Source organism: Gadus macrocephalus, chromosome 14 (assembly GCF_031168955.1).
Source record: "Gadus macrocephalus chromosome 14, ASM3116895v1".
Lineage (NCBI taxonomy): Eukaryota > Metazoa > Chordata > Actinopteri > Gadiformes > Gadidae > Gadus > Gadus macrocephalus.
In genome coordinates, this window is record NC_082395.1 from 12665560 (window position 1) to 12693178 (window position 27619).

The 27619-nt window shown below is 41.5% G+C and overlaps 1 protein-coding gene and 1 long non-coding RNA gene across 3 annotated transcripts in view; both read left to right on the forward strand.

Annotated features, from left to right (window-relative positions):
• LOC132471863 (glypican-5-like) overlaps positions 1-27037 on the forward strand; it is a 121707-nt gene extending 94670 nt beyond the window's left edge. For both annotated transcript variants that reach the window (XM_060071186.1, XM_060071187.1), the window contains one exon: positions 26258-27037. In XM_060071186.1, coding sequence (XP_059927169.1) covers positions 26258-26424 — 167 coding nt within the window. In that variant the 3' untranslated portion in view covers positions 26425-27037. The remainder of the gene's footprint in view (positions 1-26257) is intronic.
• Positions 6838-11731, forward strand: LOC132472067 (uncharacterized). The gene is made up of 2 exons (XR_009528975.1): positions 6838-9836; positions 10230-11731. It is a non-coding gene; the product is annotated as an uncharacterized LOC132472067 (long non-coding RNA).
• Positions 27038-27619: the final 582 nt, after the last annotated feature.

Below are 27619 nucleotides of genomic sequence, written 5' to 3' on the forward strand. Positions count from 1 at the left end.
GATCAGGGCTATTCCATTATTATCATATTTCTGGTCAAATATTCAAAAACATTCTGGGTCCCAGCCTTCTGAGGCCTCAGAGCAGGCGTGTGGAAAACCCAAACTGTACAGCACATATCACGTCAAGTATTCCAGATTTGGGAAAATGAAATAGTATAAATATGTTAGGGGTCTACGAGAGGTGGACGAATACAAATGTGCACCTTTTCCACCTCCACCCTGAGGTGACTTATGGATTTGAATATATTCATACCAATTTATCCCCATTGATTTATTTCATTTTTTACATACACTCCATGTTGTATGAGTAGTAGTAGTAGTTATGGTAATATTAGCAATGATGGTGATCTTGGTACCTGGTCAAGACCTGTAGCTCAAGACGATTATGGTCCTGCAATATTACTGTATGGGGATACAGTATGGTACTACAGTATTACAGTATGGTACAACAGTATTATATTATGGTAACCACTATGGTAACATAGTATGGTAATACAGTATTACAGTATGCTACTACAATGGTAACACAGTATGGTAATACAGTAATACAGTATGCTACTACAGTACGGTAAGCACTAAAATGCCCTTGAGCAGATACCTGCTAAATTGCTGCGACCAGCTTGTTGTTGCCTTGTACAGGGGGGACCTTGGCGTGCGGTGTGGGGGTGTTATTCAGTGTGGGTCGTTCATTATTTAGCACTGGAATTGGCTACAAACATTCGAGAATGCTGTATAAATGGAGCCAACTTTAGGCTTAATCTAGAGCCATTAAAGATACAGAAGTGATTGTGAAACAGGAGAATTAAACCACAGTAATATAATGTTGCAGGGAGGACATATTCAGTGATAAGCATAATGGGTTGACAGAGCCAGTCCCCTTGCTTTGGGAGGGAGAGCAGATGTGAGAGAAAGACAAGTACTGACGAACAAAAGGGTGATTAAGGTCCAACCGAATCAAATCAAACAGGTTTTCAGATTAAAAATGTACATCTGCTGGCCGTTTCAGCCTACCGGCTTGTAGCTTGCAGGGTTTTAATGGCTCAAACGGGAGGAGAACATTGAGGATGTGGAGTGATGCAGCTGGTAGCCATGGATCAACAGTAGAATTTGCCTTCGATAACGCTGGGCAACGCGCCCAATTGATTTTGTGTTGGGCGTGATAACTTCCCGGCACAGCTTGCGTCGGTACTTCAGTGCTTGCGGCATGTAAAAAGGGGTGAGACAAAAGTTTACCTTTAGTTAACTTCCTGCAAATTAATTTGTTGTCTGGAAATTGTTTGGCTATTTGATTGGACAATCAACATTGAGTGAGAACAGCTCCTGCACTTCCATCGGTGACGTTGTAAACTCCCACAAGCAGCAGCCAAATAGGCAAAGCAGCGCGTTGCGTCACAGTGTCTTTCACATGGCATGGTGTCTGGGGGGCCAGCAGCGTGAGGTGTCAGCCATGACCTCTACTGCGGTATTGATTTATGCGTGGAGATGGCACCATGAGAGCAGCCATATATAGTGAGCATCACCTGACCAATACCAACCACAACAAAGTTCCACGGATCCCATGGAGGGAGTTGAATCCCAGCTAAGGAAAATTAAGGCAGATACCGAAAACTGTTTCATACTAATGGTTCCATTCAAGCCAGCTTGAATGGAAGATATTTGAGATGTGTTTCATCATGTGAGAACATAATGCTTGCTTAACTCCAACCTCAAATATTCTGAACAGCAGATTGACTCAAACCCTTACACATAGTTGTCTTTGCCAAATAGAGCCTTGATTGTGCCAAGACAGGATCTGGACAAAACAAACGTGTTTGTTTTCTTGTAATAAATATGCAACTGTCATACATAAATACAACACACTATGCTTTAAGCATACATTTACCATTTTAGCAGATTTTAAAGGATAAATTACAGCAAATGCAACGAAGCCCATGAAGTGTGTGAATTCATTCAGTTGCATGGAGAAGGAGAGGTGGACAGCCATTATCTATGCCGCTGTGGAGGTTGACCAGGGATTATTTGACTGGTGTCGGGTTCGCGTGCCACATCCAGATCCATCTCCAGCACGTCGATCAGCGTCTGGAGCGTGTCTCCGTTTGCTTATCCCCCAGCCTTCTCCTGTCTCCCCACCCTGCCATCCATCGTTAGGGTGTCACCCAACCTTAATTGGCGCATGGTAATTATCCAATCACACAATATTAAATGTCTTATTTGTGGAAATGTGGTTGCTGGAAATGAATAGTTATTGATCAGCAACACTGACATTCAACTTACTCCTTTTTCGCACATTAGTCCTGCATTGATTGCTGGCAGTGGTGGCTGTGTGCGATACGTACAATCGACCAGAATCCTAATGTGCGGTACAGGCTTGACCATTAGATCCATCCATTATCACCGGCCGCCGTCTATAGACCTGTCACAAAGGCCTTCTGGGAAATTGGCTTGGAGACATGATTGGGATTGTGGCTTGGGGAGGCGGATTTGGCTTCTCTGGAGTCTGTCAGTACGTTGCTATATTGTGGACATATCATAGGTTGGACTGCAGGGTTGCAGCTTCCAATTTGAATGGAGCTGTGGGAAGTGTTTTAAGCAAGTGGTTGGTTATTAATTGGAAGTGCAGTTCTTCGATATTTCTTTGGTCGTCCTTTGTTTTTGTGTTGGTTGGAACACTGTTGCGGTATTTTTATTCAAGGTTATTATTAAATATTAAGAATATAAAATAATTTTGTGATTGACGATGTTGATTTATGGGTGTCATGTGTAATACAATTTGAAAGGTATTTGCAATTAGACTTATTATTTTCAAATTTTACTTTGATTAAATATGCTCTTTGAGTACTGCTCTGATGATAATTCGAGGGTTTTGATGTCAAAATCTTCAATGAAATTGGATCCCTTCAAAATTCAATTTTCCACTCCACAAAATTGTTGGGTAAAACACAATCTTCCCAGGTGTTATAGGATGATGTAGATGGTATTTCTCATTTTGTTTTGTGGAAACCTTGCAATGATGCATCACAACCTGTTTATGCTGCTGGTAACCTTGGCAGAAAGCCTTTATATATTCACATCAAGATCCGGAGATTCATCCCCTTATACCTGGCTGTCCATGCAGACCAATCCTTCTCTGTTCAGCATGTATGAGTAGGCCAGGATGCTGGGGGTCTGAAGTTTGCAGGAGATCTATCATCATAACACAGGTAGGCAGTTTAATAACGCTGCCGGCGAGCGCTGGGCAACGATGGACATTTATTTAGCGTAACAGGGCCAATGTTCTGGGGCCGGCTGACAGGGGAGCTAGGCAGGAAAAATGACACCAAGTAGGCCCACCTCCGCAAGATCACCTGCTCAACTCTTAGCGGGAAGGTGGAGGGGGAGATGGGGAGGGGGAGCTACACCTTGACTATCCTTCCAAACCATGCGTCGTCCTGAAAGGTAAATAAAGAGTAGAGGTATACAGAGACATCATTATCTGTATCTATTCAACAAACTATTTACTCCATCTCTATATCTATATCTGGGTAAAAGACTGGGTGTGGTTTATACTGAACGTTAAATCAAGGGCAAATGTTGTATTTTGTAACCTTCACAAAATTATGTCTTGATTGCAAACGCAATAGTCCTAAACCAGAATTGCTAATTGTAGAAAAAAGGCCCTCCATGATTCCCAATAAATCAGGACGGAAGTGAAATGGAAATGGAAACCAACTAAATATTTTAAAGCAGGTTTATTTTAGTACTAAAAAAAACACGTAAATGGCAGGACCGGTTTTGGTTGTTGCTGACCCCGAGTATTAGTAGAGAAAGTATTATTCAGCGCATATAACATCGCGGTAGATATTTAAATAACCCTAATACTCTAGCCTATATCAGCTGACGTGGGATTTCCAGCTACCTTGCTTTGAGTGTTGAACCCAAGCGATTGGGAGTGACGGGCGGACTTACCGACCCCCCTACAGGCCACACCATTAATTTAACCATTAATAGGCAACACTCATCGTGGACACCCACAGGCGGACTGCAGCCACCTGGGAATGACACCCCTTGGGTTATGACACCACTTGGGTGGGCGTGTATTTTTTGTGGGGGACATGCCCTGCGGGGGACACGCACTGTGCGGGACGACAGAGCACAGCTTGAGTTGTCACATAATAACACACAATAATCCACACGTGGATCATTTTGGATCATCATCACACACCCCAAATGAAACGCTTACACCTAAAAACGACAGGTTCTAAGCTTTATTTTGATGCATAGGTTGCAGGGGTGATCCAGCTGTCACACCAGGAATTTGTCGCGCTAGCTCTCGAATGAAGGCTCTAAATAAAAGGACTTGTTAGTGAAATCAGAGTCATGTAGCAAATGCAATGGGTTTATATTGTGGCCATCGACAGTTACCTAAATCAGTTTGAATAATGTGATTTTTGTTTTTACGAATAATGTATTTGTACTAGTCAAGCCAAAAATTAGCCACACACCTAACCCCCTAAATAATACACCCAATCTTCATAGAGTGTTAATGTTTAAAAATGGGTGCGTGAGAGGTAGAAGCAGGACGGTGTGTCAGTGGTGTGCTAACAGGATAACGTGCATTAGGCTCATCGAAGGCTGATAGGATGCAGCAGTAGCCTGAGCAACAAGGATGAATGCGGCAGGAAAATAAAGTCCCCTGTAGATTTGAAAAGCCAGCAGAGGCTTGGGACTCTTTCAGAAGGAGCTGCTAAAGCACAGTGACTCCTTAGCATTGAGCCTGGTGCGGCATGATTGACATGTGGTTACCTCTAGCCCAGTTTAAATAGGCCGGATCGGAATCTAAAATGAATGCAATTCCTTGCTGATGCGTAAAACAACCCTTTGTCGGATATGCTGCGTTTCCCAATGCAACCAAGGTGTTCATACTTTGTTGAATAATTGAGGTTGGAGGATTGAAAAAGAGCTCTTTGCTTAGATCTTCATCGACGTGGGCAAGGACTGAGCAGGCTGATGGTGAAATGCCAAAAGAAACAAGGCTTTGACAGCAGTTCATTGGCCAACGCCCACAAACCATCATCAACTGAACCTGTAGTGACATGGCTTTGCTTCCGACGGCCCTCAATCTGTCCTGTCCTCTGTTTTCGAATGCTTCCTGTGTTGCGTGTAAGGATGTGAAGGAGGAGGCGAAAGCTGGAGGTAAATCATGAATACTGGATGAGACGACGAGCAGCAGACTAGGGCCAAGGCCCGTTGTGTAGGATCGAGTGTTGACAGATTCTCACCGGACCTTCCCAGTCCTTCTTCCTGTCACATTCTAACCTAGCTGCTGTCATCTGGGAGAAGTTGTTATTGTTGAGGTGAACCCCATAAAACCTTTTCGACGGGATCGTATCCAGGGGCAGAGTGCATTTGGGTTTGACTTCACAATCGGCTAGGGCGGTATCTATTTTTCATACCTTTCTGATATTTCAATGGGGTATACGGTATATGTCGGCATGTTGCAATTTATTTGGGGAAAAACTCATTAAAAGCGGAGCATCTTTGGATAATAGTCAATGGCCCAATCCCAAAGTGAGCCATGAGGACTAAGGACTCACAGACTTAATTGACCTCAGGTGCTAAGTGAGTGAGTGTGTGAGGCCACATGGGCTCAGATAGCTATATATGGGGTTGGGACAGCACTTCACGAAAGCACATATTACCTTGACAACGTTTAATGACAAAGATGTTGCCGACACTTGCCGGTTTGGGAATTCTGATTTTGACGTTTTTTTGTAAATGCAATGAAAACAATCGGCTGCAGCAATTTATTGATAATTTTTGCTTTTGAATACTTCAGTATAAAGGATGTATTGAATAATTTAGGTGATATTGGCCTACACAAACTAATCATAAGTCAGAATGGGCTACATTTGGCTGAATTATAAAAGGCATAAGTAGTAATATGAAGAGCCATTTGGGAGCCAAAAAAGCAGGCTCTTGTTGGTGAGCTGATCCAAATGATCCGGCTCACTAAAAAAAGGCAGAAATTCCTATTTGGTCGCGCATTGACAGTAGCGTCTTCTTGTTGTTTACCTTCCTAATTTCCCTATGGTCCCCGCGGTTAACATCACAACGCTGTTGCCATTGTCTGGCATACAATGCTGTGTGCCTAATATGTAATTACTTTACTTAAAGAAGTCTTGCTGGGTTTAAAGTCTTATGTATGGAGGTAAATCTGTCTCATCGGATTTTGAAAATAAAAAGCCATTGAATTTTAAGCACTGAATTTTTTGCCTCTGAGTTTAACTCTTTAAACTTTCATCAAATAATTTTTACTTTTATTTTTCAATGTTATAAAATTATATATGAAATATTCAACGCTAAAAAATTTTACTTAAATATTTTCAACTTCCCCTAATTCAACATGCCAAAGTCAGCGGCAAAATTCAATGTATGAAATACACTGAATTCTGTGACCTACCGGAAAGTGTAACCCAAGGGGGCGCTGTTGCACATTTTCTGCAACATGCACGCATTTGAAGCGTAGACGGGCTTGAAGTCATTCACGTGAGGAAACATGCACAAGCTTAAAACGTAACGTTTGTATAGTCATCGATCACTCGGATTGGGGGTATTCGTTTTGTGACACTGGGCGCACGCTAAGTGGCTGGAGCCACGTAACGAAAACGGTTGATGTGCCCTGTGGTGGCATAACGAGAGTGCAACGAGCTCACAGAGCCAACAGTATTCCGCACCGAGTGGCATGATACATATGAGGATGAACAATTAAAAGCAGGTTGCTGTCGGGCACTTCTTCCCGAGGCACGCCGTGCTTCCACTGGAACTACAGGCTGCTGCCGCTTCAGTTGCCACTCGGCTCTGCGTTCCCGTTCCACAGTGGGGAGCGGGCTTCAGATCGCCTCAGCAACACAACAAAATGGTGCCCTAATATATTGGGCTCATTAATACACTACTATTACACCTTACGCTGCATTCAAATCCAGCCAAGTCACTGCAATCACACACACACTCCACATATGATACAGGCATTAGTTCACCGTTTATTTCATACTGCAGTAAAAAAACTAAAATAAGTGTGCATTATAACAAAAACATAAATAAAACATAAGATCCCTCCCCCCCTCGCCTTGTTATTAAATGTGCTCAATAAATACAATTGATTTGATTAGCATTTTACAGACCGATACAATGGATAGGGCGTTTAGTAAGGTCCACCACCGTTGCTTCTCTCCCCATAAAAAGCTAAAGTCAGTGTTTAATGACGTTGATTTATCTTTGAGCATTCCCTATTATAGGCTATGTGTAAAATGCTGTATGTGTGTGTAGAATTAACGTTTATATCAAGAAAGAAAGAACCAGCGAGGGACGCTCTTATTCCCGCTCTCCTTGCTTGACCGCGATCTAGCATCTAGGATCGATTGCTCTACCTTGGGTCCCCGAATGTTAACACTGAATTTCATACATTGAATTTTGGACCAGCATTTCTTAAAGGTCAGGACCCAAAGTGTTTGAAAAAACTAAAGCTGGAAAGATCATGGGACCACGAGAACTGTTATGAGCCTACGTAAAAGCAGATGACCCTGCGAGATTCACTGTGGACTTTGGCATGTTGAACCTTTTTAAGTTAAATTTTTTAGCGTTGTATATTTGATATTGAATTTTTTAACACTGAAAAATAAAGGGGAAAATGATTTGTTGAAATTCTAAAGAGTTAAAACTTAAAATTCAATGGCTTTTTATTTTCAAAATCTGATGAGACAGATTTGCTTCCATACATATGGGCCATAGGATTATGAATAGATAGGAAATAAGCGGCCTTCTTCCATAGATTCTTGCTGTAGGACCCGATGATGCTTGTTGCCACAGCAGATACCGACACATCAGTGGGCTGAACGGAGATGATGTGCATATGGAGGTGGCAGGCTGGCACTTGAATAAAATCGTATGGCTAATAAACTGCTTTTTGTAGTTAGAAGAAGTCATCTCAATATAAAGTTATATGTGGCAATATTTTTATGACTACGTTAAAGATTCAGTGGGTTACTGGATCGACAGTAGCCGTCTCAAACAAAATGGAGGAGGCAATTAAAGACACAGCCTGTCATCAATCCGGATGTGGACTATTTCTGAGATACTGAACGTTAACAACATAACTGAACTAGTAACTATTCCTGGTTATTGTTGCTCAAATATTGCCGTTTTTTCGGCTAACCTATCGGTTGAACCAGGAAAAGCATTTGCAGTACTTCAGATTGCCAAAATATATTACAAATCAGGGAGAATAGTGCAAAAATTGCCTGAGGAAAGGAGGTGTTATCGTTGGCCAAACCAAACCAGGATTTCCAGTGCAAGAATCTTAACAAAATCATTTTAAAGCTTTTTTAAATATTTTTGTTGTGTGGCACAATCCACAAAGTAAACCATGCTCATCAGAATCACACAAGTTTATTAAAAGAGAACAATATAATACTAGAACAGTTTAAAAACAGAGCAGATTGTTTTGAATGCAACAAGATGAGCTTGACAAATTTACTAGTCAGAATAACATTCTAAGATGAACAAAAAAGTACTAATATAATTCTGAAATAATCAGAATCATCAGTCAATAATTATCCATAAAAATTAAGAGAAGAAGACTGTGACGTCACCAAAACCGAAACTCACACTTTCTGTGCTGAACAACGTTGGTCATTGGGTGCATCCAAGTCAGTAGGAAGGAAGCGGAAGGAACTGAAAACTAAAGGACATATTATCAAAAATGAAAAAATTATTTCAACGATTACACAAATAATTAGTTGCAAGTTATACATTTTATTTATTTTATTGGCTTGAATTAATTTCATTCTCTTGAATACTTATTTTGGGTTGCTATTCAAGAATTGTGTTTTATTATAGTAACGCTGATTCTATTTACGTTATTCCTTGGATTAGAAATCCTTAAATATATTTACTTTGCATGAAATCAATTCTGTATCTTAAATTTCAGTATTATCGTAATGGCTGTTCACAGAATATTTCTTTAGAATTTAGATGTTATAACCTAAACCAGCTAGCCAATTTTGGTTGGTCTAGTTTTTAAAAAAAAATGAGTGTTTCAGAATTGTAAGTGAGGCCCAAGCTTTGTAAACCATCATTATCAAGAAACGGTAATGTTCTTATCGTTTTATTGGGCTATAATGGCTATTATAAAAATGATTATAACGGCTGCAAACACATGTCTTTCGATATCAAATCACATTCATAGCCTAGTGTAGTCTAGTCAAATCAAACTGCCTATTTATAAATGTAGCCTTTCTAAGGTCTATCTTCATATTTTGATAAGCCTATGTTCTTATCGCAATACTGTCAACTGGAATGCTTATTTAAACCTTTAATATCTTTGTTGTAGCCATACCTCCGGCCCTGCTGAGGTTGGCAATGCGGGAGTTTTGGTCTATGGAGAATTAATGATTTATGATTAAGAAGTAATTGCGGGGAACACATGAGAGTAGAGACACATATGGACCTGCAGATATGGCCAAACTTAAGAAGCAATTACTCTGTTGCCCAACCTTGACCTTCAACTGCTTTGTTTAGATCAAGCTTTGGTACATTGAATTCAAAATTATAATATGTAACATGTAATGCATCTAAATGTTTTCTAAGTGAGGGGTTGCCATTGGACCTCAGTCAAGTGTAAAGGAAAGTGTGTAATATTCTGTATTCTTCTGCTGAAGACAATAATGTAAGGTCAAAGTTTCTGATACAGAGCTTTGTAAATGCAAGGAGGACAGCAAATACAAATCCTGGGGGAGGACAGACAGTTTGTGAGGGAAAAGTAACAGGGTTTTATTCAAAACGGTGGTAAATGGAAGGGTGTAAATCCATCTTAAATTCTTCCTGGACCGGGGAGGGTTTCCTGTGAGGTCTTCAGGGGTAAACTGGAGGCTGGATAGATGACTAGAGGATGTCTCTCTTCTTCTGATTTCTTAACGGGGGATATGTTCGTTCTGTCTTGTACATGGCTAACTGGCTTGTAGCCTAATGGCTGGCAGGTGTTCTCTATTGCCAATCATGCAGCAGTTGAACTGGATAATACTGATGGTCTCAACTTCTCCCAGTTTGTCTCTTTGAGGGAAAGGTGTTGTCCGTGGTTCGGATACCCTCTTCTCCTTCTTATTGTGGAGGATCTTGGGCATCTTGGCCCTCCACAATGCATATAACCTACCTATTGCATTCTGTGATTAAAATAATTCAACAAAACATCACAGCGCAAGTCAAAACAACATCATTATTAAAGATACCAACCTATCAGATAATTATACACAATTAAAAACAAATGGATGAACAGCCTGGCTTATTCTGAGAAATAGCTTTTCCTTTTTGTTGTTAGGCTGTGTTATATCGCTGTCCTGGCATGTATTTGAACTAACCCCATGGGGGTTGAGTAAAGTATTACAAGGCAATGATTTACCAAGGATTGAAGTTATGTTTGCCTCTATCTCAGCATCCCCTTGGACAGACGTGGTTGGTACCTAGTCAAACATCACCATCTCATGAATATAACCGAACGTCATCACTCTCTTGCAACATACTGTGTATAATTTCTAAATACCCGGATATACCGTAATGCCTCATTACAGCAAAAAGCATACTGTACAATTTTTTTTATTGTCCCATAATGTGGACTGAATGTCGATTGCAATATGTGATTAGTTAATTGTGTGATTTCTAAATTCTGCACAGTGTTGTACAAAGTTTTTGATTCTGGCCCAATCTGTGTTACTTTGTACCCTTGCTGGGCCAGCCTTAATACCCCTGCTGTTTGGTCCGAGCATCCTAACCCGAGCAGAAGTGTTTCCGCCGCAGTCCTCTCAGTAACCATGGGAACAGATATGTTTCCTATTAAAATATGCCCAGTGGTAAAGGATCACAGTGCAATGTTTTAGCATGGTTCAACAAACCTTCAACAATAGTAAATGTTCTTTTCATGAATAAATCTATATGCAGCCATCACTGCAAAAAGCTGATTAGATGTGCATGAGTTTGCTTGATCTATGCACAGTTTATGCAGACAATTTAACAGCTATTGGTGTTATTTGGCATGACAGCATTTTGTCTTTCAGTATGCTTCGCTGTTTGATGACAAAGTATCTTCTGATGTTGTAAGGTACGAGACTCCCACACTAACTCGCTTCACAAGGCAATTCATATTTATTGTTTTTTGCATTCCATTTCTTTATACGTGAGAATTGATTACCTTTGAGATCAGTCAATTAATGCCTGGTCTTTATCCTGCTCTCTAAAATTTGAAGCCACTCCTACACTTGAGCTACACTTCAACAGAATATTTAGCGTTAAGCCCTGCAGACTGACAGATAAAACCCCTTTTAGCCGGCCGTACCTGCAGGCTGGGTGGGGTGGGGTTGTTCAAGGGTAGTGACCGGGACTTAGAGTCTGGAGCCTGGGGGATCCTCTTAAGCCCCAAGAGAGGAGCAAAGATCCCTCCTCCCTGATGGGGAGCTACTTAATGGATGACAGAGTGTGTAAACCACAGGGAGAGCCTGCCTAACCCAAAACACTGCTGTGAGAACACTTAGGCGCAGATGGGGTTCTGCCCACACACATGCACACACGCACGCACGCACGCACGCACGCACGCACACACACACACACACACACACACACACACACACACACACACACACACACACACACACACACACACACACACACACACACACACACACACACACACACACACACACACACACACACACACATTCTAGCACACATTCACAAAGCCATGTTTTTAAAACATTTTAACATAGATTAGCTCTGCCTTTTGATGTGAATTGGTTTCCGCTTTTAGTATATCTGGTTATGAGTCTAATCGAGATAGAGTTTGTGAATATTTGAAATATAATCTGAATAACAAAGGCTGTTCATTAAGAGGACAGTGAATCTCGCAGGGTCATCTGCTTTTACGTAGGCTCATAACAGTTCTCGTGGTCCCGTGATCTTTCCAGCTTTAGTTTTTTCCAACACTTTGGGTCCTGACCTTTAAGAAATGCTGGTCTAAAACAGCATGCTCACTAATGCCCGGAAGCAGCCGTACAGACGGCATGTTCAGAGACTCAACCGAAGCCTGCGAAACACACTAACAATTAATTAAGACAAAGAAATCTTTGAAATGATTGTATCGCTGGTAATTGTTCCAGGAAATCTGAGCCCTAAAGGTATTGAATTGTTGAATGTTTCTTCAGGATCAATGTGAACTCTCAGAATAGGTTTAGTTTAAGATTTAATATACCGTAATTGCTGAAGGGTAGTGCCGACCCTGGAAGAGATCAAGTGTTTCTCACTGAATGAGAATAATTAATTCATTTATCCATCCATCCATTTATCCCTCCACATAACATCTATCCACCCATGAATTTATCCATCCCTTCATCAATTTAACATCCAAACATCCTTTCTACGGCTTTCAAAAGAAAGATAAAATCAAGTTACAACTGTTCAACAAATAATCCCCAAGTATTCTTTCAAATTCCCCTTTTTGCGGTGGAGCCCTGAATCCTAGTGTGAAGTCATGTTTGAGTGGAGCTCCAGCCCCATATAAGAACACTTCACGCCGCCGCTAAGCCGGGCTTTGGGATGATTGTCCTCCTAGTATTGTTTTGACTTCCCACAGCTGTGCCTTGCATGGCGATTGGATAAAGCATGTTGCTGTTAAAGGGCCGATGGATCATTCCACGACTCCATGACCCAGGGGGGCGGGAAGGGCTCCTGTCGGTCCCCTACCCTTTCAACTCTTTCATTTTGCTGCACTTGTCAAAGCACACACTGGCCGTATGTTTATTTAATACCGCCTGCGGCTTGGCGTCCAGCACACCCTGGGCCACTTTAAAAATGCATCAACTGAAAAAAGTCAAACAATAAGTTGAGTTGAGTTTTCTGCCCGAGAAGGAATGCAGCTGTTATTGAGCTTATTTCAAAGCTGCTGCTTGGCTTCTCAACACTTGCTTGTGAGGCTTTTGAAGCATGATAATGTGTTAAATATATACTTAAGAGTCATCCATGGTAGCCCTATACACAAATATATTCTAATAAAATTCTAAAATAGTTTGGCATTGACATGAAGACAAATAGTAAAAATTAATACCAAATTATGTAGGGGATAATGTATAGAACGCCGGTCATTATCGGGAAAATAAGCCCTGACAGGGCGAACAGGACACCAACGCGCAGCGGAGGTGTATTGCTTTGCCCTGAAGGGGCTTATTTTCGATAATGACTGGCGACGTTCTATACCTTGTCCCACTTATTACACGGCTACTAGCCAAAACTAAAAAATAACTTCACATGGTGTGTCTTTTTACAATTTATTTGTTACCAGCGTTCGTAGTGTTGATCAGCAGAGAAATAGTCTGCCACAGACGTTGAAGTCGCTTAGCAACCGAAGACAAGTTACCGGACTACTTGCGGAGTGATACCAAAGACGTCATTAGAGACAAAAAATCCTTTGTTTTCCTTGAAAGCGGTCAATTATACTTAGCAGCGGTGAATTATCAAATATAATTCACCGCCGGAAGTTGTGAAGGGCCCATGCAAGTGAACGGAGCGTTCCACAGCATTGAGAAGACCCATGTAATGAATATTTATAACATTGCCCATGATCAAATAATGAAAAGAATTGTAATGTTTTGTTAATAGCCAACATGAGCGGAGGTCAGCCACGCTAATTCTGAATCCTGAATCCCAGCCCATTCTTCTCTGTGTCTAGCGAGAATAAGCGCAGTATCAACGTTGCATACTTGTTTCTCTGAAATCTTGTCCTCCCTGTGAGACATGAAGAGGCTGTTTTCTGGAAAAGGGCTGAGCTATCCACAGCCTAATCACCCGTGAGCATTCCCACCGATGTTCAGATGAGTTTGGGCCCCGCCTTAGGCTATAGCGTTCCAGAGAAAAACAACGGCTTGCTCCAGTGTTAATCAGGAGGTTAATGGAAGGTTAATAGGAGAGGCGAAGGCAAACTGAAAACCTTAATACATTATGCAAATTCAATGAGCAAAGAGATGTACGTTTAGTACATGCTGCTGAGCTGTTGATGCCAATTAGTAGTTAAAACACATCCACCTTTGATGCCCGAGAAAGAGGTTTCATTATTTCATTAAGAGCTTGAGCCCATGACATGTAATATGTTTACAGCATTCATGTTGTAATACACTGGATTTAGATCACTAACTTATTCCTTTTCTGTCTCTTTGTTTGAATAATTAAAAAAGCCTGTGAGCACACACTGATAGCAATGTATTTTTAGTCGAATTACCTCTCATTACTCTAACATGGGTTTAATGGTTTCAAGATGGGGAGATCTAGATTGTTCTTGTTTGCACATAGAAATGCAGTTGAGAGATAAATGTTCAGAGTCTTTGGGGCATCGCCTAAATGTCCTGAACTCCAAACAGTGAAGAGGGAGTTTTTGTTGTTGTTGTAATAGCCGGGTAAATCACTTGGAGACTTTACAAGCGAACTTGGCCAACACTTCTCTGTCTAACCTTGGCGAACGTTGTTTTTCGTCGACTCATTTGGGGGCTATAGGAACCCATTTTCCCAGACCTGCCTTTGTCCTCTGTGGTGCGCGCCGCGCCAGCTGTGGCTCCTTCGGATCAGCCATGGTCGCTATTGTCCTGTCCTTTGTCCTCCTCAACGTCCTTCTTTGTCCTCTGCTCTCCACGTGCAAACTCCACTAAGACAACTCCAGCACTTTACAGAAAAACACTGCATTTAAAGAGTGTCCCTCGTGGTTAAATCCTCACAGACCTTCATCATGACCCTGAACGTCTACATCATATTAGTGCAGCGCCAGGGCACCATTTTAACAGCGTTTCACTGACGAGAGGAAACATTGTCATACAAAGAGTAGTTTATTAAATGACCGTACGAACGATTTAATAAATTGATTGAGATCCTTAATGTCCACGGTCAAATAACAGCCAAATATTTTTATCCAACACTTCCTCTTAGCCCACATACACAGAATGAGATGATTTAAGCGTAGGGAACAGACAAGAAAGTTGCTTTTCTGGCCCAAATATGCCCGAATCTGTGTCAGGCTGTCTCGCTTCTGGCTCAAAGCCTATTTCGAGGTTCGACCCAAGCCGTTGTTCGATATCATTGCTAAACACTCTCACAGCACGACAACTCCCGCATATCTCTGCAGTGTGATTGGGTTGATTCTTTTTTTATCACTAAGAGCACATACTTGTAATTTGTGTTGAAAAGTTTAAGATTAAATACTCATAAAATCAGACTGAATCGATGTTCCTATTGTAAACAAGTAGTACTTGTCGATACATCCCAGTGTTTTCAGTGACAATAACAAGGACAAGGGGAAAAAAGCAAGAACTATTTGATAGCCTATTCTGTGCCCCTGGCTTCTTCACAAGCTTGAGTGGATCTGAAATAGAGAAATCGATTTTGGACAAGGTTTGACAATAAAAAAGCGTGAAAAATGTGTAAGAGCCATCAATCTAATGGCCAATATGAACGACTGTTCAGTTTAGAGCAGGAGACGGAGGAGGATGGGGGAGGAAGGGTTGGGGGGGGGGGGAGGAAGGAATGGGGGGGAGGGGGGGCTGAAGGAGCTAGACGACTATAAATCAAAACACCTCTGGGCATCCAAAGATGGAATTGCAGAGATTGTGTGCTGGTGCTTCAGTGAATTATGCATTTAAATATGTATGCGGAAGATAAAATTGGAAAAGAAGGAATTGAATTGCCTTTGTTCACTGTGACTGTATTAATATATCCACACACATGGTGCAAGCTGAAAAACGGTGTACTGGTTTTCAGTCTGCTGCTGGGTTCTGGTGCGGTACATGTGTAAGTACTGCTCATAGGCAGCTGGAAACACATGATGTGCGCCCATCTGCTGGGATAAATAGAGAGAGACAGACAGCGAGAGAGCGAGAAAGCGAGAGAGCGAAAGAGAGAGAGAGAACGAAATAAACAAGGTTGGAAGCAAGTCGCTCTGCGAGAGGGAGAGAGTACTGTTAGTATTGAGTATTATAGAGATGGAGTGATAAAGGGAGAGATGGACAGTAGATAGAGAGAAAAAAATGCTAGGGTGGATGAGGGATAAGAGGGAGGTAGGGGGGAAAGGAGATGAGTGCAGAACAATTAGGTATGTAAATGGGGTAGTGAGGAGTTAGGGAGACGATAAAGAAAGGGAGGTGTTTTTCTTCTGGTGGTTCCCTTTGATTTTCTTTTGCCTATACTTTTATCCAACATGTAAAATGAACTGACTATCATGTTTATGCAGAACCTCTATCTTTTGGCGGTTGAAACACTCATCCATTCCTTTAATAATTATATATTACGGTATATATATTGTATCCTATCATTGAAATTGACCTTTGGAAATTTGATTTGTTATTTTGAAACAACACGGTAAGAAGATAAGATGCACCTTTAGTATTCCATCTTCCGAACATTTTAGTTTCACCACGGCAGACCCATGTCCATAACATCCGCCATCACATTATTACGTACCCCATTGTAATTCTATTGTTTTCCATTGAGGCCCAGGAAAAGTAGCATAGATGTTTGGGTGGCGTAGAAAACATAAATGTTTTCATTATTCGCCCAGAGCCCATGTCGTCAGGCATACACACATTCATACACCGAGTGCGGGGTAAACTGTCCAAGGCAACAGGCAGCTTGTCGAGAGTATTTAGGATGAGGGATAGACAGCTTTCTCAGGGACCCCTCAATACTTAGCGAGGGGGAGCCAGGGATCAAACCACCGCCTCCTGTGCCACTGCCACTGTATTTATATATATTATATGTATGCCTATTTGGAAAACAGGCCAGTGATTGGTTACCTCCTTAGGGTGCCACCTGACAACATCTCCAGATTGTTTATACTTTATTACACCGAGCATGGGAGAAAATACTGAGAATTTGCCATAGAGCCAATTCTCAGTAGATCTAAACTCACTTTCTCCAGAACCTGCAGCATTTTCACAACAGCTAGAGCCATGATTATGATCAAATAGAAGAGGCAGTCTTATTATTATCCTATGTGTGTGAATGTGAGGTCTGTGGGTGTGATCAAGAGTGAATGTGTGTCCGTGTGCAAGAGAGAGAGTGAAATTATCTGTTTGTTTATATGTGTGTGTGGTGTGAGTGTGTGTGTGTTTGTGTGTGTGTCTGTGTGTATTTGTGTCCCTGAAAGCGAGGAAGTGTGTGTGTGTTAGACAGAGAGAGAAAGAGGGCGAGAACCAGAGAGGGTGAGGGAGAGAGGAGGTAGAGGAGAGAGAGAGAGGGAGAGAATCTTTTTGTCTGTGTGTGCGCATGCAGCTTCTTATTCTCGTGTAATGCCCTGTAGGCTGTAGTCTCCACGTGCCTGTATGGTGTAGTCTCCCCGTCCCTGTAGGGTGTAGTCTCCACCCTCCTGTAGTGTCCACCCTCCTATCGGGTGTAGCCGTCACCCCCTGTAGGGAGTAGTCCCTACCCTCCTGTAGGGTGTATTCTCCACATCCCTGTAGAGTCTAGTCTCCACCCTTCTTTAGGGTGTAGTCTTCACCCTTATTTAGGTGTAGCCTTATTTAGGTGTAGCCTCCAGAAAATTGTATGTCTATACACAAGCTGTACATGTCGTCTGTGCGGTCAGCGATATAAGATATCATAAAGATGTCTGCAGATGATTTACATGTTTTGTCTGCTGGAGATATCAATAGTCAATAGGAGTTCAGCAGCCAGTTGTTTAAGGTGAGGAAAGGCCCTGCAGTCATGTTTTTTCCACTTCTGGTTATTTCGCTTAAAGACAGTATTTTGTATGCACTGTGTTGGTTCTGCCTTGTATGTTTATGTATCTGTGTCTTTATTATCTTATTTTATGACTGTTTTCAAGCACACTGTGTCACCTGTTTGGGGAAGGTGAATAATCAAACTTTCTTAATTACTTATTAAAAAAATATATTGTGCTGTTGTGGACAGTATTAGACGGAGAGGACAGCTGTCTTTCCTAACCGTCATTTTGCAATGTTTTCATGAGACAAAAACCTGAGGTTTCACAAGCAGGGTTGGCTTGTGGCATTTCGGTTTTACACTGACCAGAGTGACCACAGATTTCTACACAATGACACACAAACCCTCTGAGCACCGTCTGTGCAAAGGACACGTTGCGTTGCTGCCAGACCGTTTTGGTGTCTGACAGAAATGTATATGCCAGAGAGAAGCAGCATGAGATTGTACAGGGATGGAGGTGTTTTTGGTGGAGACAAAGACGGTAGTGGACAAGAAACTGCACTTTCTTTGTACTTCTCATTGTCGTAATCACTAGAGACCTTGGCGTCCTTTCACACTGAGTGTTTCTGAAGGTAATTGTGAAACCAAGTGTAATCCAATATCTTCAAAAGCCCATTCACCTTCATGATGATGTGTCACCTCCTGAGGCAGCTCCCAGGACATGTTTGTGTCATCCAAATAAAGAATAGGTCAACATGCAGACTTACTCTGTGATGCACTAAACACAACCTAGGTACAAATGTGCGCTGTTGTGTAATTTATGAAACAGCTCACTAGAGTGTCAAGGTTCTCAGTGTCCACTATCAGAATCAATCTCCTATCCCCCCAAAACAAACCCCTTCTGCAGATCCCTGAGTTCCTGAGCAAAGTTTCTTGAATTCCAAGAAAGATGTCTGGCTCCTGGGGTCCACCAAAACATCCAAAAATATCTACTCCTGAGTTCAAATCTCGGTTGGCACTGTATGTTTTTAAGCGTTAGTAATCCATCTACATTCATTTGAAGTCCCAATCTAGACCCTTTAGTGGTAAAAACACAACCTTTTTCTTACTCTCCTGCGGCTAGAATTAATAATGAAGTCCACCACAAGATGTTTGAGTTTTGCGTAGGGTTCTCGCCTCCCCCGGAAGCCCTGGGTGGTAACCTCCGGCTCTCTCTGAGGAAGTGCCCCCTATGGAGAGGGGTCTGAATAATCCATGCCTGTGAAAACATCCTCCCCCTCCACCCCCTCCAGCAACTGCCACATGAGACTCCTGTGCAATCTGCTTCACCCTCGTTTTTGACAACCATGTCCAAAACATGGAAGATAACACTTGTGCCCATAACAGAGGCATCGGCACTACGACTGCAGTTGGTTCATGGGCAGCACATGTGTGGCCTCCCAAGAGGTTAGGATTGGGTTCAATGAGAGAAATAATTTCCCACAGGGATTAACAAATTGCATCTCTCCTTCTCTCGCAACCACAATCTGCATCTTCTGTAGGTCTGGTATTGAACAAGTTACTCTCCTATACACTTTCATCAAGCTCAAATGAATCATTGCGTGTGCTAGAGCTTGGCTCGTTGTTTAACACGAGGCTAGGAATGAACCAGCGTAGTGCATCATCATCATAGTATTTCAGACACATAAGCAGGAGAATGGTTGAACAAGGCCAACGCTTTCATATCATTCTTGGTACTGCTGGTTGTGTGTGACCCATTGTCACACACAAGAGTATGTGAATGATGCATAGACAATAGAGAGATAAGATAGTTTAGGTTCAGTGAAAGGCAGTGTACATCGGAGACATTTATGAAATGAATTCAACTCTGAGTTGTTTACCGCTGTGGAAGTCCTATCCTGGATTTTCAGATTTGTTGTCACAGACAGCTGGACTCGAAGATAAAGACACAGGACTTTGAGTCCTTCAATCTACTGGCTTGAACCATCCTATGACTCATGTTATTTGGGAAATAAAACTCAGTAAAGATGAAGCCTAGCAAGGTATATTTACCTCCTTAGTTGATCGTGCAGCTATGAAAAGCTCACTGTGAATAATTGTGTGAGGGTGAGGAAAATGTTGCAACATGTCTCTAATATCTCAAGTCAAGTGGCAGCTAATGAACTGGGTGAATCACACTGATATTATAGATTTCCTTCCAGCCGACTTCTGTGATTAGAATGAAATAGAAGATGGTTGGCATAATGTCTCAGGTTTCATCAACCCATGAAATGGCAAGCTGTTGTTGCCATATTACAATGCTGGCCTAAGATGTGTGTCATACATCATAAAATCTACGATCTTGACCCTCGTGTCCTCAGAAGCATTCAAGCACTACAACTAGAGCTAAACTCCGGGCTGGTTGTAATTGGCATTGTGTAGATTATGTTGTGTTTAGTTCCACCTTATTATATTCATTCCAAGCCATTCCAGCTTCAAATCTAGAGATCTATAATATCTGAATATCAGGACGGCTGTGATCATCTTCGGCACTCGGCCTACGTCCTCGTACCTACGACAGAATCATAGCCGTGCTGATATTCAGTACAACAGCACTCCCTCTCGTGTGATATTGCTTAAATGATGGCAGCATACCACTCAACAGTGTGTTCAAGAATTCTAGCGCTAGATTGCTATCTCTAGAGAGGGCGAAAAACTGTATGGCAGGCAATGATGAGGATGATAAATGCACTGATGTACGGTTGATATTGTATTGACATGAACAACATTGGATTGAAAAGTAGATGGTGTGTGCGTGCGTGCGTGTGTGTGTGCGTGTGTGTTTTTTTGTGTTTGTGTGTGCGTGTGCGTGTGCACGCGTGCGTGTGTGTGTGCATGTTATCCATTAAGTAATACCCTTGATTGATATGAAAGGAAGTGAAGAATGAGAAAACAAATGACTGAGGGTGAACAAGTGACTGCAGAATTGACTCAGATTGAGGAGTTATCCTTAACTGCTGGTTACCCTGCCCTCGTCTTGCTTGGTTGGAAATGTCTTTGACGTGTAGAACGTATGAAAACGTGTATGTGCAGCAAAGCAAATGTAAAAGGCTCCGTGGAACAAAGGCAGTATGAATGCATCTCTGTGCCTCCACCCAGCTTGTAGAATACTATACGTGTTCCAATTCAGCTTCTTGTGAGGAGAATTAATGAAAACAGACAAAAGACTACATGGATTAAGGCTGCTTAACAAATCTTATTCATGGTAAAAAACACCCTGAGAAAAGCAGCATAAACATTTGTCAAATTTACATTTTTACCTTCTGTTGGTGTGTATTTTTTTAATTTTATGATAAAGCTTCAGAATTAGCATACAATACCACCAAATGAGCCCTTTAAAACATACTAAAGCAACCTTTAATTAGAAATTATGAATAATGGTTTAAGTGGGTAAAACACCTTTGTATAACACTTTTCTTTATGTTTATAATATGCTTTTTACTAGCTCCAATCTGATATTCACAAAGAGAAAATACAGACTTTTTTATATTGACGTTTTATATTGAATATAATAATTTAGTAATGTGCTTAGCAGCAAAAAACATTTTTTATTTTATATAATTACCAATGCCAGGAAACGAAAGAAAAGAGTGATGCATGGTGCATTAAAAGCATTTATTAATTAACCACAGAACAAACGGTGCAAACGGATGGACTTTCGTCTGAATGAAGTTTATGACACGCTTCTAAATGGCTCTGCTTGCTTCAAAGCGGAGCGTTTATTAAAACCCTCTGGTGGAGGACTAGATATCCACTAACAGCTCCATCCTGGTTCCCCTGTTGAGATCTCAGACACCTCCTGTAGTTCTTCCAGCTTCAGCAGCTCCTCTTCCTCCTCCTGCTGCTCCTCCTCCTCTGTATGCACTTCCTGATCTTCTACTCTTCTTCTGCCTCTCCTGGCCTCTCCTAGTGATGTGGCTCTCACAGAACCCAATTGCTTTTCACCAAAAAAATAAAGCGAGCATTTGGCTCCAAACACATTCTCTCAATTACAATATTGGAAGGAATTTAGATAGTATTAGTAGAATGCAGAATAATAATAATAATAATAGTCATCATAAATGATAAATGCCGGTATGAGGATTTCTTTTTCCAATAACTGTTTTCCTCTTAATATTGTTAGATGTCATGCAGGAAGACCACTGAACACATCTAGAATAAATAACATGTGAGTACAGCAAATTAATGAATCAGGTGCGCCCATCTCCTCCTCCACCTAATTCTTCCATCTTCTCTTCTTCCTCCACCATCTCCCCCTCACCATTTACCTTCTATCTCCCCCTCTTTTACCTCCTTCTAAATCACCTCCACCTCACCACCTCCTTGTCCTGCTCCGAGATGTCTCTTCCTGGTGCAGTTAGCAAATTATAGATCATCATTGTTGCAACTCTGTGTGAATCGTATTGAATACCTCTCTCTCTCTCTCTCTCTCTCTCTCTCTCTCTCTCTCTCTCTCTCTCTCTCTGTCTCTCTGTCTCTCTGTCTCTCTGTCTCTCTCTGTCTCTCTGTGTGTGTGCAAGACCCCCCAAACAGAAACAAATTGTGTAAAGATGTTTTTTAAGATGTTCTGGGGCTGTTTGTTTGTGAAATGACACCTGGCAACCCTATATTGCTCCCAGAGCAGAAGGAGAAGTCAAAGTAAGAGGAGTGGGGAGAGGAAGAAGCAGAACAGCAGGGATCTCTCTTTCCAGGGACTGCCCTATGTGCCATGACATTAAATAATAATGCTCATAGGTTAATGTGCCACTGTAGGTGAATATCTACATATCTACAGAATAAAAGCCGCGTCAAGGATATAAGGCATTGTCATTCATCAGATATGTGTTGACAAACAGGGAGGTGTTGTGACGTAATTTTTTGCAATATTTTTTTGTAATAGGTACTTTTCAACCAGTGCAAAAGCTTTTTCCTCCATTGTACTGTTAGTTTGGGTGGTGATGTGAATGCTCATTCAAACTGGTGTGGACCAAACAAGCAAACTCCAGTCGAATTGAAAACGGAGACCATGGTCTTCTTCCAGGTGCGCTCCTGGATTGGTTTGCTGAAGATGTTAATGTCATCCCACTGAGTACAGTGGGATGGGGGATTTACATTATGGTTTGAACGTACACTTATGCTGGAAACTGGAAATAACACTATTCCGTCAAGTATACGTGAACTTTCAAAAGTGTCGCAGCCGGACATGGTGTATTCAGGAGGTGAAAGCACTCATCGACATTTGTTTGGACAACTATATAATGCAATTGCTTGTGGTAACGAACAAAAACCCAGGCTAATTATTCAGTGACCGAATGGTGGATATGGGGTTATTTTAATATGCAATAACACCGAAGGGAATTTAAATAACCTAGGACTGCAAAAAGTTGATGTTGCTCCATTATTATTGTAACTAGGAAGCGTTATTAAATTCTGTCCAGTATGAATCCTAACCAAATGAAAAGGCAACACAAATATCAACTTCACTCATGAATCTGAGTTTACCGAGCTGAAGTTTTGTAAGTGCTCTGGGATTAAGTAAAGTGGCTTAAAGACAGCTTCTACTTGCTTCATAGTTTTATTTTTTGTTACACTGTCCTGCCAAAGAGCTAATGCTCTCAGCTCATGCCAAAGTGTCCAATAGTGGGCAATGTTTTTTTTTTTACAAGAGCGTATCGAGGAAGGTGCTAACAATTTGGGCAGGACAATTGGTTGCAGCCTGAGCTGTGATTGGGCAGATTGGTTGAATGGCGGAATGGTAAGCTCAATGGACCGAAGGCTGGCTGCTTACACAAAGCTGTTGGCAAACGGATGAGAGGGAGCAAGACTGTTGAAGGCAACGCATTGGGTCGGACTAGGTATTCACCAAGAACTGAAACATCCATAACATGGCAGTAAAACTTCAGAAAACAATCAGAATTATTTTTTGTCTGATATAAATTCTGCACAATGAAGTAACTTCAAGATAATGAATAAACACATATGTATTCCTTCCTTGATGGTTTTCTGGTGATAGATTTTACAGATTTAACATATCATATTCTGCACTCTAGTTCAATTTGATGAACATTTTGTGAAATGCAGCATTAATTTGATGTATGTGGATATTAGGGATGGGCATTTGAAGAAATTTTCTTGATCGAGCATCGCTAGAGTTATCGATCAATTATCGATTAATCATTAACTTTTTTCTATGTTTTTTTTCTAATGTTTTTATCAATGAAATCTTTATTCCAACAATAATGTATGGGCCAAAATTAATACAATACAGTTAACTTGAAGACCTACAACTGTTTAACAGTTTTAAAATAATAAATACAGGCATTATAGGTTATAGGCCTATGCGGCGCTCGTAAAGTCCGAACAATGCGCCTACAGGCGCTCTTAAAGGTTTGGAAACGATTCAACAAGACTAAATCTGTAGCCTATTCCAATTACAATAAGTAGCGAACTTATCGGACAACAATAATCAAACAAAGGCAGTAGGCTAAAAGTGGGCATTAAACTGTATAACTGTTATGAAAAAAAGGGGGGGAAAAGGCCGACATATAATGCCTGCAGCCGGCGCGCGGAAAAGGCTCGCAACAAAAAGATGAGCCACCCATTTACAAACAATTGCATGAACTAGTCTATCTAAAAGCAATACCTTATTGAACATATATAAGGCTGGACTTGTTGCTAAAATATCACAGTTTTGGCAAAATGTAACGACTCCAAGAGGCACCAAGCGGAGCGAGAGTCAACACATTAAGAAAGAAAAGAGCGACTCACATACGGTGGTGACTGTCCCTACTGTCCATAGCATACAGTAACTCCAGCCTACATATTTTTGTTTAGGAATATAAGCATGTTAACATGCTCGGGGGTCAGACGCGAACGCAGCCTTGTAACTGTCAGTCCAGCAGCAGAAAACACCCGCTCTGACGGGACCGAAGTTGCGGGGATGCAGAGGTATTGTCGCGCTAACTTTGACAGCCTGGGGAACCTTCTTCCATTCACTTTCCACCAGTAGGCAGGGTTATATTCAATTAAATGCTTCAAGACTCACAGTATGCAACACAACGTCCTTTTGATCGATAACAATATAAATTGATCGACGCATTTCTTAACGATCAATTATCGAGCATCGATTAATTATGCCCATCCCTAGTGGATATATCTTTCTGGTAATTTATTGATGGATGGATTTTGGATTTTTTTCCACGATTTAACACAATGTATTCTCTGGTTCTTATAGTAGTATAACTTTTAATCTGGTGTGACCCTAAGGTACCGAGGAATTGAGTGGTTTGCTATTAGTACGCTCTAAAATATTAGATGAGTCCCTCTGACTTTAGAGGAATCCATTTTCTTTGCGTAATTAATTTTAACGGCACGCCGGTGTGACATTATTACTGTACTTAAGAAGCCGACGCTACATTTAAAGTGCTTCTCCATTAACAAGTTGCCAGGAGGCTCGTTTTAGTGTTGGACGGCTGGAGGGTCCTAGAAGTTATGTGAGGTGAATTGATTTGTGTGTGTGTGTGTACGTGTGTGTGTGTGTGTGTGTGTGTGTGAGAGAGTGAGTGAGTGAGTGAGAGAGAGCGAGAGAGCCCTGCTCTGAGGGTACCCTGTAGCGAGATAGTGTGCTCTCTCCAAATGGCTGTGTTTGGACCTCTCGTGCAGTGATCAATATACAACTAACTTCAGGCCACAGTCACATACCCGATGTATAAGGAAGACATCAGTGCAAGCCAGGTTAAAAGCTACAAATCTATGACGAAAATCTTGCCTATAAGTCAAATACATTCATGTTGTTTTGTTTATGTGTGATGTTGCATTTTATAAAACTAAACAATGAATGTTGATTCAAATAATAATAATGATAATAATGATATCCTATTCTATCCTATTGATTGTATTCTATTGAAAACTATCAATCAGTCGTTAAAGGATTACTTTGTTGTATTACAACCTGAACCCTATTTTCCCATCATTTTGGGTATTAGCGCATTCTTTTCTATTTTTTTGGTCTGTCCACATTAAAACTAGGAATAAAGGGTCAAGGTTGAACAATCCCAAAATGTTCCTTTCAGGAATAAGGTCATTGTATCAATTTGATAGTAATATCAAATTCCATATAAAGCTCTGGTCGGAGTTATAAGTGTTCAATTATCAATCATAAAAATTAATTCAACAGCAATTTTAATTTTCCATCTGATGAAGGAGAAGTCTGTGGAACAGGATAACTGCTGTACTACTTTATGTTTCATTGATTCAGGTAAAAGGTGTTCAGCAACTGGCATACTTTCAGAAATTACTTCAGCAAAACTTTAGCTGGAAATAAGAACTTGAAGGTTAATTTTCTGTTTGTTCTCTAGACTTATTTCAAAGCTTTGAATTGTGTTTTTCAAAATCCCTTCTATGGGACACGCATTAGTCTGCCCATTATGTGTCTTTGTGTCTGTGTGTGTATGTGTGTTAGGTGTGTATGTGTGTTTAAGATGTCCCTCTTAAGCTCTAACCCTACTACGTGCTCCCTCCTCAGTGGCTCCAGACGTGGACAGCACCCTGCGGGGTGTCCCCCAACCAGACAGCAAGGACCATGGCCCGGAGAGCAGCGGTACCAGCACCCATGCAAGACGGAGTGCGCCTGTCCTGGCTCTCATATTGACTGGTCTACACATCCTGCTGGTGTTCAAACAGACACCCTGAGTTTGAAACATGACAAAAGCTCCCGTTTAATGACTCGACACGCCCAAATGAAACTAGGACCAATCACAGTGAATCCCCAGGATTGCAGCACAAAGGGGGGCACAACAGGGCAGGGGAGAGGGATATAACTTATGTTGCAACAGCAAGCTGTATGTTGCGACACCGTCTTGATGGGAACATCTCCATGAACAATGTTTTGGAGCGCGCTGGCGTTGATGCGTTGAACCAGTTGAAGTCATGGCCCACAGTCGACCAGCAAGCACAGGGCGATGGAAAATGTATATTTTATATAAAACTATTAATTTAACTGTATTTCAAGTTCTTTGATAACATGACTATATGCATGTATCAGAAGTTAATGCACTTTTTCTTTTCTTTTTTCATAAAGCTGTTAAACTGTAGAACCAAAGTGCATTTTTACTAATGTACAATACAGACTATAACATGGTTAACCACAGCCTATTTTTGTTCGCCTTAATCGTCCCGTTTACCTGCCCTTCCTGACTGTTGACTTTGCCGTAATGTCTTCAAAAGAAAAACATGGAATTGATATGCAACGTAAAAGTACAAAAATATCTATATTATTGCAAGTCTGTATAAAAGATTAACTGCTTTTTTCTTTTTCTTTCTTATTCCTTTCGACTTCCGAGATAGGAGTGTCAGACCAGGCCGTCCTCGTCTCTGATAGCGGAGCAGCTCTTCACACTAATTAAATGGCTACATTTGAATGTGGAAATTGAACTGCTGGGCCGAGAGTCACCAGACGAGAGAGAGAGAGAGAGAGAGAGAGAGAGAGAGAGAGAGAGAGAGAGAGAGAGAGAGAGAGAGAGAGAGAGAGAGAGAGAGAGAGAGAGAGAGAGAGAGAGAGAGAGAGAGAGAGAGAGAGAGAGAGAGAGAGAGAGAGAGAGAGAGAGAGAGAGAGAGAGAGAGAGAGAGAGAGAGCAAGGGAGGGGGATGGAGAGAGAGCAAGGGAGGGGGATGGAGGGGATTGAGGAGGGAGATAAAGAGTGAGAGGAGAGACTGGAAGAGGAGAGACTGGAGGAGGAGCAGAAGTCAAGGAGAAAACTCATCTTCTTCTTACTCCTTTAGAAATACGTCCATTTCCCCAGAGTCCATTATCCTGCTGCTCCTCTCCCCCGCGGGGTCTGGGTGTCAGGTGATAGCGATGGCTCCTCCCCCCCCCCCCCATCTTCCT